The sequence below is a fragment of the Carassius gibelio genome, chromosome A14 (assembly GCF_023724105.1).
Source record: "Carassius gibelio isolate Cgi1373 ecotype wild population from Czech Republic chromosome A14, carGib1.2-hapl.c, whole genome shotgun sequence".
NCBI classification, from domain to species: domain Eukaryota; kingdom Metazoa; phylum Chordata; class Actinopteri; order Cypriniformes; family Cyprinidae; genus Carassius; species Carassius gibelio.
In genome coordinates this window covers 23,377,149-23,390,619 of record NC_068384.1, presented here as the reverse complement: position 1 = coordinate 23,390,619, position 13,471 = coordinate 23,377,149, and the positions used below count along the sequence as shown (strand labels likewise).

The 13,471-nt window shown below is 41.1% G+C and overlaps 1 protein-coding gene across 1 annotated transcript in view; it reads left to right on the top strand.

Annotated features, from left to right (window-relative positions):
* The window catches only part of LOC128026856 (transcriptional regulator ATRX-like), a 33,615-nt gene that overhangs the window by 7,136 nt on the left and 13,008 nt on the right, over positions 1-13,471 (top strand). Inside the window, 22 exon segments of the mRNA XM_052614092.1 lie at positions 694-763; positions 1,074-1,219; positions 1,892-2,056; positions 2,140-2,266; positions 2,449-2,548; positions 2,626-2,811; positions 2,908-3,049; positions 3,826-3,935; positions 4,020-4,166; positions 4,588-4,619; positions 4,621-4,763; positions 5,489-5,626; positions 5,982-6,157; positions 6,305-6,422; positions 7,599-7,729; positions 8,420-8,514; positions 8,594-8,733; positions 9,019-9,169; positions 9,252-9,352; positions 10,166-10,274; positions 10,360-10,537; positions 10,632-10,823. Coding sequence (XP_052470052.1) covers positions 694-763; positions 1,074-1,219; positions 1,892-2,056; positions 2,140-2,266; positions 2,449-2,548; positions 2,626-2,811; positions 2,908-3,049; positions 3,826-3,935; positions 4,020-4,166; positions 4,588-4,619; positions 4,621-4,763; positions 5,489-5,626; positions 5,982-6,157; positions 6,305-6,422; positions 7,599-7,729; positions 8,420-8,514; positions 8,594-8,733; positions 9,019-9,169; positions 9,252-9,352; positions 10,166-10,274; positions 10,360-10,537; positions 10,632-10,823 — 2,897 coding nt within the window.

Here is a 13,471-nt window from a genome sequence, read left to right as displayed (position 1 = left end):
GCTACGGTATTTTCTCCACTGTGTGTTAGTCTTAAGCTTCTCTTGTTTGAAGGTCATTTACACACTTAGGGTTAGTAATATTTCCACACAATTGGCATTTTGGATAATGCTTGCAGTGCAGTTTGTGTGCCAATCTGGAACAGAGATAGTCTGAAATAAAACACAATATCCAGTCGACCGGTGCATCTGTACTCCACTGTAAAAATGAATATAGATGAATCATTGTTAAAGCTGCAAAGGTACTTGCCAAGATGGGTATTTTGAAATAACTTTATGCATTTGTCAGTTCATGTGCAAGAAGGTACACAAAGAAGCTGTAGAAACTCTGGTCATTTTTGAGCTGTATGCTAACGGTCTAATCAGATTCAATGATCTATGCTAAGCTAAGCTAAAAGTGCTGCCGTCAGACCCAAAGATCGTCTGAATGGATTTGAAAATGGTAAAAGTCAACTGTTTAACTCTTGGGAAGTTGGAAAAATAGCCTATTTTCAAAAATAGTGTAGTGTTCCTTTAAGGTTGCCACAGTCGTAGCATGCTTTTGTGCTGCACTTTATTTGTACCATTTTGTTTTATTAGTTTATTATCATAGAATTTGAAAGATAATCACGTTGTGCTTGGAAAGTCCTTGAAAGTTTCTGTATGAACCTTGTTTATAAGTGGTGTTATTATTTATCTTTCTTCTCGTTTATGAAGGTGATGAAATTGAATTGAAGGCTGAGTCCTCCTCCCAGGTTATGGATGATGACGACGATCCAGAGAACAGGTGTGATTTTACAACATGCTGTGAATGGTCTTTATGTCTGTTTAATCACAAGATGTCCCCCGTCTATGGGTTTTACAAAAATATAATAAAGCTAAACCTTGTCACTCCATTGAATCCTCTAACTGTGGGACCTGATTAAACTCATAAATCCTCTCAAGCTCAGCTTCCCACTGCCTCAGTGTTTCTGATTCTGATAATCATAGTAGTTACCTTCATGAAAATGTCTCAGAATGGGACCGTCACAAGCTTAAGCAACAAGATGTATTATTCTGGACGTCTGGACGAATGTAGTTTCTGTCTCTTCTAAAAGAATTGCCAAGAGGATGCTTCTGGCGCAGATCAAGGCCAACTATTCCTCTGGAGCGGACAGTTCGTCTGATGATGAAAACGCAGATAAAGAGGATGGGGATTCACCAAAGAAAGGAAAAGACGGTGCTAAGAAGCAAGACGAAACTGGTGAGCGTTAGCTCAGATAGGGCTGGGCCATATAGCCTGTATTTTCCCTGAATTGCGATTATATTGTGTATATATCTCTGTATTTCTACTTTTTAATATTTGGATTAAAGAAAAAATATTTTTTTCTTCTTCTTCTTCTTTCACATTCTGCCCAATGTTGACCAAAAAAACAATGTCTATATATAAAGTCTATGAGAATCAATCAAATAAACTGAATGTAAACATGTAGACTATGCTAAATGTAATGATTGAAAAGGGTTAACATCACATTACATTATAACATTGTGACGTTATGATCTAAAGACAACGAAATTCACTAAATTAAAAATGAAAAGCACTAATTATATTAGACTATTTTGATTACCTCAATTGTGAATTGACAGTGCTATCATAAAAATGCTCTTACTTCTAAAGGACACATTTTATTGTCTAACTATAAATATTACAGCAAAACTTTATTTTAGTCAGAATTGAGCAACAGCTCATTCTGTGTCCTCCGCTATTTTTCAGTTGCTCTTGTGTCAAACTACTGTATATCGATGTTAATGTTTATATAGAAAAAAATCACTATATTGTACAAACGTTATATTGATATATCATACAAACTCAGTTCAGATTTAATCCAGTTTAATGCATTGGTGTTCTTGTCGTGAATGATGTTGTTTCCTGCAGATGAAGAGGATGAAACCTCAGACTCTGGCTCAGATGTTGACGTGAAGAAAGGTGGACGCAGGCACCGTTTGTTGAGGAAGAAGTTGACTCTAAGCGAGGGAGACTCTGAAGACGAGACCACCGTCAAAAAGAAGAAAGAAACCAAAAAGAGAGGCAGGCGGAAAGGTTGGTGTGAAGTCTAAAGAAAAGCCACAGGTGTGATTGCACTGAATGAGCTGAAGTGTTTCCTGGACGGTGTGTTTGTGTAGTGGACAGCGATGATTCGGCAGACTCGGACTTCGAGCAGTCGAGCTCGGGCTCCAGTGATGCATCAGCGCTCAGTGAAGCCGTGAGTGAAGACGGCGGTGAAGAAAAGAGCAGCAGACGCAAAACACGGTACGGAGAGCAATGAGTTTATTAACTTTGAGATTACAGTTTAGTGCAGACTTCCAGATTTAATCAGAAAGAATATGCATCCATTAGTTTTAAATGCTTTTAGAAAACCATGAAAACCAATGAATGAAATCCTCCTCGATGGGAAACAGATCTTATGGAGCATGTTGTGGTAACTCTTGCAGGTCGTCCAATAAAGCTGGCAAGGACGGTGAGAGAAGTTACCACAAAGAGAAGAAGAAACGGCGTCGCATTAAGATCCAAGACTCCTCGTCCAGTGGCAAGGTACTGTACTGATCCGTTTCAGCAAAACAACACAAGAACCGCTGATGTGAAGAGCGTTTGGTTCTTCTGTTCTGCAGAGTGGAGGGGAAGAGGATGGAGAAGATGAAGGGGATGAGAAAGGAACACCCAAAAACCGTAAGAAGATCCGCAAGATCATTAAAGACGACAGCCTGAGGACGGAGACCCGGGATGCGCTGAAGGAGGAAGAGGAGAGGAGGAAGCGCATTGCTGAGAGAGAGCGGCTGAGGGAGAAACTACGAGAGGTGCAGACACAAGATGCAGATGTTTAGAAACTCTTCTGCAGAGTCATAGTTGTCATTTTACAGAGAAAACTCAAAGCTGGTACTCTTTGGTTTCAGACTATCGTGGTGGAGGAGTCATCGCAGGTCGCGTGTCCCATCACCACGAAGCTGGTGCTGGATGAGGACGAGGAGACCAAGGAACCAATAGTGCAGGTTCACAGGAACCTGGTGACCAAACTCAAGCCCCATCAGGTGGACGGTGAGTCAGCAGTCGCCCAGCCTTATACGGCTGGCTTGTTTCTTTTTCAGTACCAGGGAAAAGAATACATAAATGATTTATTTATTGTAATGCTTTGGATTGAGTAAGCGTTCAGTGTTTGTGGCTCATAGAAGGTCCATGAAAAGGGTTGCCTGAAGTAAATCAATGTTTAAAGTCATCATCAAGTCAAAACGAGACCAGTTTCATTCAACATAAAATATCTTTTAAAACTGCTTTTCATGCTGATGTAACGAAGGCTACATGGGCCAAAAAATGTGGTAACACTAAAATAATGGTTTATTAGTTAATGTTAGTTAACTACTTTAGTAAACATGATCTAAGCACGAACAATCCTTCTACAGCGTTTATTAATCTTAGTTAATTCCAACATTTACCAATGCATCATTCAAATCAGAAGTTATGCTAGTTATCATTAGTTAATGCACTGTGAATTAGCATGAACTAACAATGAATAACTATTTCCATCAACTAACATTAACAAAAATGAATTAATACAGTAATGTATTATTCATTGAGAATTAACTAACATTAACCTCTGGACAATTATTGTCCACAAATGTGTCTAAAACTAAACAAATCTAGATGGCTCTTTTACCCATAGATTGATGTTTAATGATGATTTATTTCCTTTGTTGTTTCGTCTTTCTCATTTTCCTTGCATTTTTTAGGTCATCATAGCAGTGTTGTTTTCTAAATGGAGGATACATGGAAGAACACCGATGCTAAGTGATGGTTTTGTGTTTGTCTGTGTGCAGGAGTGCAGTTCATGTGGGACTGCTGCTGTGAGTCTGTGAAGAAGGTCAAGAAGTCTTCTGGCTCCGGATGTATTCTGGCTCACTGCATGGGGCTGGGGAAAACCCTGCAGGTAACTGGAATAAAGGATGATGATGATAGTATGTGTAGAAGGAGCAGGGCAGTGTTTGACCGCTGTTCTCCTGTGGTCCTGCAGGTGGTGACGTTTCTCCACACTTTGCTGCTGTGTGAGAAGCTGAACTTCAGCACCGCTCTGGTGGTGTGTCCTCTCAACACGGTGCTCAACTGGCTCAACGAGTTTGAGAAGTGGCAAGAGGGCCTGGGAGATGAGGAGAGTTTAGAGGTAAAGATTTGGGGTCGTGTATCGTAGATCTGCCCATCATTGGTCCATTTGAAACCTAATAAAGACACATTTATTTTGAAGCGGCTGAATTGTATGCAGTCTGTGTAATTGAGAGGATTAAAATGGGGAAATAGTTTTAATAAAGGAGTTTTTTTTTTTTTATTGGTGCACTATTTTAAGATATGTATATGGAAGCAAACTGTTGTGATTGGCTATTCTCAGCATTTACTGGTGTGTCATATGCACATTTTGAAATCAAATAAACCTGTTTAACAGATCCAAGTGTTGGTATTTTCCTCTTGATACATATTTTGGCTCTTGTCCGGTAAATAGAAACCAGCTGAACGGTTACTGGAGCACATTCCTTTCCAGTTGACATTTAATCTCACCGTGGGCCGGTGTCTTCTCCCTTGTGTTTCAGGTGCAGGAGCTGGCCACGGTGAAGAGACCTCAGGAGAGCGTACGCTTTACAGCGCTGGCAGGAGGATGGCGGTGTCATGATCATAGGCTACGAGATGTACCGCAACCTCACGCAAGGACGAAACATCAAGAGCAAGAAGCTGAAGGAAACCTTTCAGAAAACTCTGGTCGATCCAGGTGAAGTTACTGCATTAGCACAGCACTTCTGCTCAAAATTATCATGGAGAAGTCCGGTAAAACTAATAGCGTAACAACATATTCCAGACATCCTCTTGAACTCAACGAGAAGCGCTTATAAACCTGTTGTGGAGAACATTATAACATGATTTTACTCTAAAACATCGGACAAGTGTTTTGAAATAACTTCATTTTTCTGATACGGCTTATTGTTACAAACGAAGTACAAAATATAATCTTACTGCAATAAAGGTTGTCGATTAGCATTGCATTATACATTTTCTTTATGATGATGAAAGTTCCCAAGATGATGTGAAGAACGCAGATAAACCATATATCATTGTAGGTTTGTTTAACATTTCTAGCATATTGTGTGAATATTAGACCGCTGTCACTTTAAGAGCTGCACGGATCAAATGTATCGATACACTTACGCTCTCTCTCTCAGCTTTCACTTGAGTCATTAGCCAAGATGGCCATTTTAACATAATCGTGTATGCATTTGACTGTTGAAGAGCAATAACTCTTAAAAAGAAATCTTTCTGAAGTCCTGAAGGAAAGTCTTCTCTAGTAAAGTGAGGATTCATACCGATTTTGAAAGCAAGGTATCGCGATAGTTTTTTATTAATGCGATGCTAGTCAGAAACTGTGTGAGCGCTTGATGTCAGCCCTGCACACATTCAGATGGTGGAAATGATCTGAATGGATGATGTTTTGATGCACAGGTCCAGATTTTGTCATCTGTGACGAGGGTCACGTGCTGAAGAACGAAGCGTCTGCTGTCTCCAAAGCCATGAACTCCATCAAGACTCGTCGGAGAGTGGTGCTGACAGGAACGCCTCTGCAGAACAACCTGATCGAGTGTGAGGCACCGATACAGTCATTCAGTAGTTTAGTTTTTTTAAAGCCAGCAGCTTAAATTTTCAACCAATTCATTCAGGTAGAGTACTAGTTATTAAATACTTAAATTATTGCTTTTGGGGAAAAAAACTACCTCCAACTGGCTCTAAACGTTCAGTGCTTCTTGACTCCCAGAAATTTAATTGCAACTAGATTTCAATCCAATCTGGAGTATTAAAGGATCATTCTGCTTCAGGTGGTCTGTGGCAGTTCATGGTTGTGCCATTGAGGTGGAAAACAAATCATTCTGAATGTGGAAAGACTAGAACGATGACAGGAATCGTTTCTTGAAGTGAAAGTGTCATCTTCTCCCCTCAGATCACTGTATGGTGAACTTCATCAAGGAGAACCTGCTGGGATCAGTGAAGGAGTTCAGAAACCGCTTCATCAACCCCATCCAGAACGGCCAGTGCGCCGACTCCACGCTCGTTGACGTCCGAGTCATGAAGAAGCGCGCGCACATCCTCTACGAGATGCTGGCGGGATGCGTCCAAGTAAGCCCAAACACCACAGCCATCCGAAGTTTGAATATTGGAGACTTATATGTCAAGTCATGTGATTGTGCGTAAAACATCTCCATAAATGAGTGAAATATTCAGTGCTTGTGATTAACAGTCTTGTGAAATGGTTGTTTTCCGCAGAGAAGGGACTACACTGCCCTTACAAAATTCTTGCCTCCGAAGCACGAGTACGTGTTAGCGGTGCGGTTATCACCCATTCAGTGCAAGCTTTACCGCTACTATCTGGATCACTTCACAGGTGCAGCTCTACAACACACTACACACTTCTGTTTATGTCACATCTCACAACGCTTTCCATTGTTATTCTCATAATGAACATTGAGTCCCAATGCTGAACTAACAGATCAAATCCATTTTTGATAAAATCCATCTCACTTTAGATCAGGTTTGTACTGAATGTTCAGTTTCACTCAGGAATAAATCGCATTATCAAGTTATTAAATGCTTGGTCATGTTGAGTTTTAATAGTCAAATGTACATCATACAGTCTGTGAGCTTAAATCTTGAAATGGGGGTTTGGAGATTTGAGTCTCCTGATTTTGTTGAGTTGAGTGGTTCAGTGGTGTTCTAGCTCTGCAGCTGGGAGAGGATGAGTGGCAGCTGGCACCAGGACACGGGGCGATCTCAACCCATTCCCACGTCCTTATCTAATGAAGAGCTTTGGGAGAATTTCCCAGCCCGAGGCTCATTAGGCCGGATTTCCTCCGAGCTCGCTGCTGTTGTGACTGTGGGTGCAGACCCCCAAGAGACCACCAACCAGACACTGTCTTTACCTTAATACTTCTGCTTTTGTCCCGGTGGCCTGATTTACCCAAACCCTGATCCAATTTCATGCTGTATTTAGGTGAACTGGCTTTTAGTGTTTTAAACAGTTTCAAACCGTATCCCAGCTGTGCTGCTATTCTATACTAATTCTGTCCCAGATGACTATACTCTGGCCCTGTAGAAAAATGAAAGTGGTTAGATTATTAATGACATAACATTGGATGTTTAAGAGGGTTATGATTGCTTCAAATACTCTGATATTAGTCACTAATGGTTCAGGTTCAGGCACCGTGCTATGTTCAGTATGCTAGTGTTTCTTTTTAAACCTAGCCAGTCATTTCTTTGGCAAATCCGCTTGGTGAATTGGAGAAATGGCGCACAGCAGTTTTAAGATGTTTGTAGCAAAGCCTTTCTTGTAAAGGCATGTTTTGTTTTTTATGTGGACGATTTTGTTGCTGTGCGTCTCTAAGTATCAGTGTGAACGCGGGCAGCGTGATCCTCTCACAGTGCTGAGAGCTTGTTTACCTGCTCACGTAATCCTCTGGGCTAATCTCAATTCAGGATTTGGGGCGCTGCGGTGCGCCGTGCTCTGGCACGCTGGGACAGAAACCGTGCCAGCGTCAGGCGCTAAACGTCTCCCTCTGAACAGGTGTCGGATCTGCCTTGGAAAGTGGACGAGGCCGCGCCGGGACCAAACTCTTCCAGGATTTCCAGATGCTCAGCAGAATCTGGACCCATCCGTGGTGCCTCCAGCTGGACTATATCAGTAAAGAAAACAAGGTGAGGGAATCAAGACTTCTCTGAAAACACAACCCCGGGGGACTTTACTTGAGGGGAAACTTTTCCTGGAGTCATCGCTTTCTGCGCACATACAGGACGCCAGACCCCCCCCCAGAAAAGACCAGGGAGCCAAATGATGTTCTTTAGTTGCCAAAGAAGCACTTTTGTACATTCTCAAGTTCACATTATCTATCCCAGGTTTATTAAGTTAAGGCCTAGAAAAGCAGACAATCCATTAGATCATTTAAAGGGACAGTTCACCCAACATGCAGAAGACTTTCTTTGAAAAACAAAAGAAGATGTCACAGATTTCTGTTCCTCCATCCAAAGTCCAGTAACCAAAAGTTTAAAGATCCAAAATGGTCAGAAATCCATCCATATGAAAAGAGACCTAATATGATTTAAAACTAAAGCCTACATTTAATCTATGAATAATGATTGACACGCATACATAGAGCACTTCGTCTAAATCAAATTGGTTTATCATATTAAGCATCATTTTTACAAAGCTTTTCCAACCTTTTTGGCTGTTCTACATTTTGGTTGCCTGGACTTTCAATGGAGGTCTCATTAAAAATATCCAGGTTTGGACTGACATGAGTTTGAGTAAACACATTTTTGGTTTAATTAGCCCTTTAAATGATTACAAATGCAGCTTCTTTACTGCTTCTCCCCCCTCCGTGCTAACAGGGATACTTCGACGAGGACAGTATGGAGGAGTTCATAGCCTCAGAGACAGAGGAGTCCTCCATGAGTTTGACCTCTGAAGATGAGAAGCCCAAAAGGTTTGAGATGAGACGCACTCTTTCTTGGTAGGCGTCCTGCTTGCTGCCTGTATAATGAGCGATCTGTTTCCCCGTACAGAAAGAAGAAGCGAGGCAAAGGGAAAGAGCAGAGCTCAGACAAGTCTGACAGCGATGACCTGGAAGTGATTAAGGAGTGGAACACCAGTTCTCGTGGAGGAAACCCTGAGGGGCGCAACCGAGCAGAGCCTGTGGAGGAGGGTAAGACTGAGATTACTGACGAAATCATCCGTACAGATTAGAGTTAAACAGTGCCTGAAAGGGAAGTCCTGCTAAAAATGGACTGGCATCATTGACTCACACTCAAGCTGAAAGAAGATATTTTGAAGAATGTTGGTAACCAAACCATTGTTTTTTAGTTAAACAGCACACAGTCCTGCCACCACAGCTGGAAAAAATCCTAGAGGAAACGACTTTTATCTGATACCTACTGTGCAAGTCTTCACATATTTCCTCAACAGTGTGTATCTGTGATGTTTTCCTCAGTTCGGGCGCCAAACTCCAGTCCCGGAAGCCCTTCCCCGGACTGGTACAAAGAGTTTGTGACCGAGACCGATTCTGAGGTGCTGGAGCATTCTGGGAAAATGGTGCTTCTTTTTGAGATCCTCCGCATGGCTGAAGAATTGGATGAAAAAGTGTGAGTTGAGTAGCAAACAGGATCGATGGTCCTCCGTGTCATACGGTCATGTGTGTGACGGTCACGTGTGCTGTGTGCTCAGGTTGGTGTTCAGCCAGTCTCTCATTTCTCTGGACCTCATTGAAGATTTCCTGGAGTTGGCAGGCAGAGCCAAAGAGGAAGGCAAGCTTTCTCCGTACAAAGGTAATGCTTTCCCTGAGCCTTTGTAATCTTCTGGATTTTCTGTGCTAGACATTTCTGCCACTTAACGTCTGCATGCTTTTCATAATTAATCTCTTACAAACAATGACAGGATATTGTGTTCGTTATTTGGTGCAGTGCATTATTTTAAATTATATGTCAGCATGCAATCAAATCTGTTCTTATTGTTCTTGTGTGCGTTGAGTCGGTCCATACTTCCGAAGAAAAGAAAATGTGCAAAAACTTTCAAACTGTAATGTCTCGCTCCACATCTTGACTTCATATGGTTTGTACAGTGGCTCATGTTTGTGTGTTGTGTTTATAGCCAGTCCTGCAGATTAGATTTGCTGTAAATTGAATATTGATATCAGTAAATAAGCGAGCACTGATCCAGTGAGTGCAAACTGTGGTTACATGCACAGATCTGGGTTTCGTTCCCGAAGAAACACACAAATATGTGCATGTAAACATAAGGTCACAGACCCAATTAAACCCTCACAGCTGTTTTAACTTTCATTTTGAAAATGATTAGGCCTTTTTTATTCGTCAAAAAAATGTTTGCTTAAGGCTTTGCTATTTGTAATGAAAAGATCACAGAGGAATAATTGGAAACATATGAATGTTAGTTATGAACACGAGTGTGGGAGGCCACGATATTAATTGCTGTACACCAGTTCTTTGGTCTTTGCCACCTATGTAGGGTACATACTTTCCCCTAGGCTCTCCATACAGCAAACACTACCAGGGACGACAGCAGCGTAAAACCTTTGCTAGAAGTTATTTGTTGACTGGCTATGCTGTTGTTCTTTCCTCAAGGTGAGGGCAAGTGGTTCAGAAACATTGACTACTATCGTCTAGATGGTTCAACTAACGCCCTGACCAGGAAGAAATGGGCAGAGGAGTTCAATGACACCAGTAATGTTCGGTAAAGATGTTTTTCCCTTTTGAGTAGCAAACCCCAGGACAGTGTCTCCATGATTGTCAAGCACTCGTGTTCTTGTTCTCCACAGGGGTCGATTGTTCCTCATCTCAACCAGAGCTGGCTCTCTTGGGATCAACTTGGTAGCTGCAAACAGGGTCATCATTTTCGACGCCTCGTGGAACCCATCCTACGACATTCAGAGTATTTTCAGAGTCTATCGCTTTGGCCAAGTCAGGACTGTGTTTGTCTACAGGTTTTTGGCTCAGGTGAGAAATGTAGTTCTGACACAAAAAGGCACGTTTATTCACCCATGGGGCAGATCAGATCTGTAATGTGTTTGGACATGTTTCTTTTCTATAGGGAACCATGGAGGAGAAGATCTATGACCGGCAAGTCACCAAACAGTCGCTGTCCTTCAGAGTTGTGGACCAGCAGCAGATTGAACGCCACTTTACCATGAACGAACTGACGGAGCTCTACGCATTTGAGCCCGACCAGCTGGACGATCCCTCTGAGAAGAAGAGCAAGCGGGCCACTCCCATGCTGCCCAAGGTGAAAACACCCGTTTCGTTTCACCGCAGAAAACACATTGGTGTTCTGTCTCAATTTGTCAAATCTTTGTATAGCACTTTTCACAATACGCATCATCTCAAAGCAAATTTTCCCAGTGGTTAATCATCGTGTGACCGCGGTATCACAGCGGAGACGAGCCGTTCCCTCTTTTCCTCACTTTCTTTCGCTTCTAAATAGCTTGTAAAAGAGGCGTGCACATTATGCTTTCACTTTCATAGCGGCAATTCAGCATAAAGCAATAGTTTGTTTGAATTTCCCCTCTCTTCCTCACGTTTAAATAGCTTAAAGCGCATTACTTTCACTTTTGAATTAGCGGCAATTCAGTGTCAATTGCTTGAATACAACAAAATACGACGACAAACTCACTTTAGCCTATTTATAAAACATAGAACATCTATTAACAAAACAAATAAAAATACACCATGCTATAGGGCAGGCGAAAACTGGAAATAGGCTAAGTGTACTTGTATAGTATATAACCAAATAAATAAGAAATGTTGAAAGTTTTAGCAAAATGAGAAAGAAAGATTGGAGGCACGGCACATACCTTGATGTCAAATAAAATAAATAAATGACACAAAGTTTAAATAAAGTACAAATCTGCAAACAGTGTGTAACCTATTAAACAACAAACTAATGTTTACAAAAATGTCCAAAATCACCATAAATGGCAAAAGTCAATAGGCTTTCAAAATCCAAAATATTGGCAAACAGGCGCTTTTGCATTTTGTTTCTAAACTAAATCATCCGCCATCGTCTTGTCTGTCTCACCTCGCTCTTGTCCGTCAGCTGGACTCACTGGAGAAATGAAATCTGACCTGTGAGGATCTCATTCGGCACTCTGCACACAGTTTTTAATTGTAGTGTCTGTTCTTTTAATGAACTAATTGATTTTTAATACTGTAAAAAAGCTATGGTTTAGGTCAGTAGTCGGTGGGCAAATGATGTGCCCGGGGTTGGGGCTTTAACACTGGTATCAGCATCAACACAGTCTATCACGGCAAGCCTAGTTAATTTTGACAAGATGTTAAAATCCTCATGCCTCGCATAAGCAGACTAGGGCTACAAGCAGTTGTGATTTACTATATAGTATATATTTGCCTACACGGGTGTACTTGTATACAGGTGCTGGTCATATAATTAGAATATCACCAAAAAGTTGATTTATTTCACTAATTCCATTCAAAAAGCAAAACTTGTATATTATATTCATTCATTTCACACAGACTGATATATTTCAAATGTTTATTTCTTTTGATTTTGAGGATTATAACTGACAACTAAGAAAAATCCCAAATTCAGTATCTCAGAAAATTTTAATATTACTGAAGACCAATACAAAGAAAGGATTTTTAGTAATCCTTTTAAAAAGTATGAACATGAAAATGATGTATATAAACCATGAAACTACAGTTTACATTTTGCCACAATATAAACATTGGTGCTGTATAGTGTATAGATTACTTGCAGATTACGTACAGTATACTCACATTGAAACTTGGTTACACACGAGCTTGTTTACTAATCACTGATTTGTAAAAACCTAATCGTGCGTGCACTGCTGAAGTTGAATGCTCCTGGTCTGTATCCTGTGCACATTACCTTTTGATGTTCACAAGGATTGAGACGCTGTTATTTACTCATGCGCCTGGTTTCCAAAGCTTTCAGTCTTCCTAGAGGGATGAAGATTGGAGGAACAGTGCTCAGCTCTGTCCTATCTAAGCACAGGTGCACGGTCACACGAGAGAGAACCCCTGAAGATTTTACAAGACCACAACGGCCTTCGATTGTACATCCGGTCTTTCACAACAGCACACAGCTGCACTCTGTGACCCTTGTTTACTGCAGAGCCAATGATGCTGGGATCCTTTAATTGGAGGCATCCAGTACACATCCAACAAATGTGTCCAAAGCCACACAGCTGTGCAGATATTTGTCTTGTGTACCACAGAAGGTTTATACTGGGGAAGACACAGCCCCCCACATCCTTCTGCTGAAGTCCTCAATGTTTTATCACAAGCTGCTCACTTAAGAGTCGATGTTTGAGAAGCTTGTTGTTCTTCATCAAGCTTTTAATTGTTGTAGTTGGAGCCCTCCCTTTGTGTTCGGCAGATGACCACATTTGGCCATATGTGCACCAGAATGGAGAAAGTCAGCAGTTATGGATGGAATCTGCTGCCTGTAATCGTCTGAAGATGAGTCAGTCATCCCTCAAAGCCTGTAGTCATATCTCTGTTTCTCACAAAACCCTCGCCAGGTTTATGGAACGCAGGAAATGTCTAAACCTGGCAGACCTCTGCCCATCGCTCTTTCCTTACCTTGTGTAATGTGTCTGCATCAATCTTGTTTTTTAATAAGCCAAAAGAATATGACACTTGCACTTTTTTTTTTAAGCAGAAATCTTATGTTCTTTGAACCGAGAACTTGGATGTTTTGAACTAATCGCTAACATATTTTAAATAGCTAGTCTACAATGCCTTAAATTGATGTACTCCCCCTACAATGTTCACTTTGTTGTAGGGAAATAACAAAACTAATTTCAGTAAAAAAAAAAATAATAATAATGAAATTTTGACACTTATAGACATCTCACAATAACACATTTGTAAAACTCAACTGTTCAACTC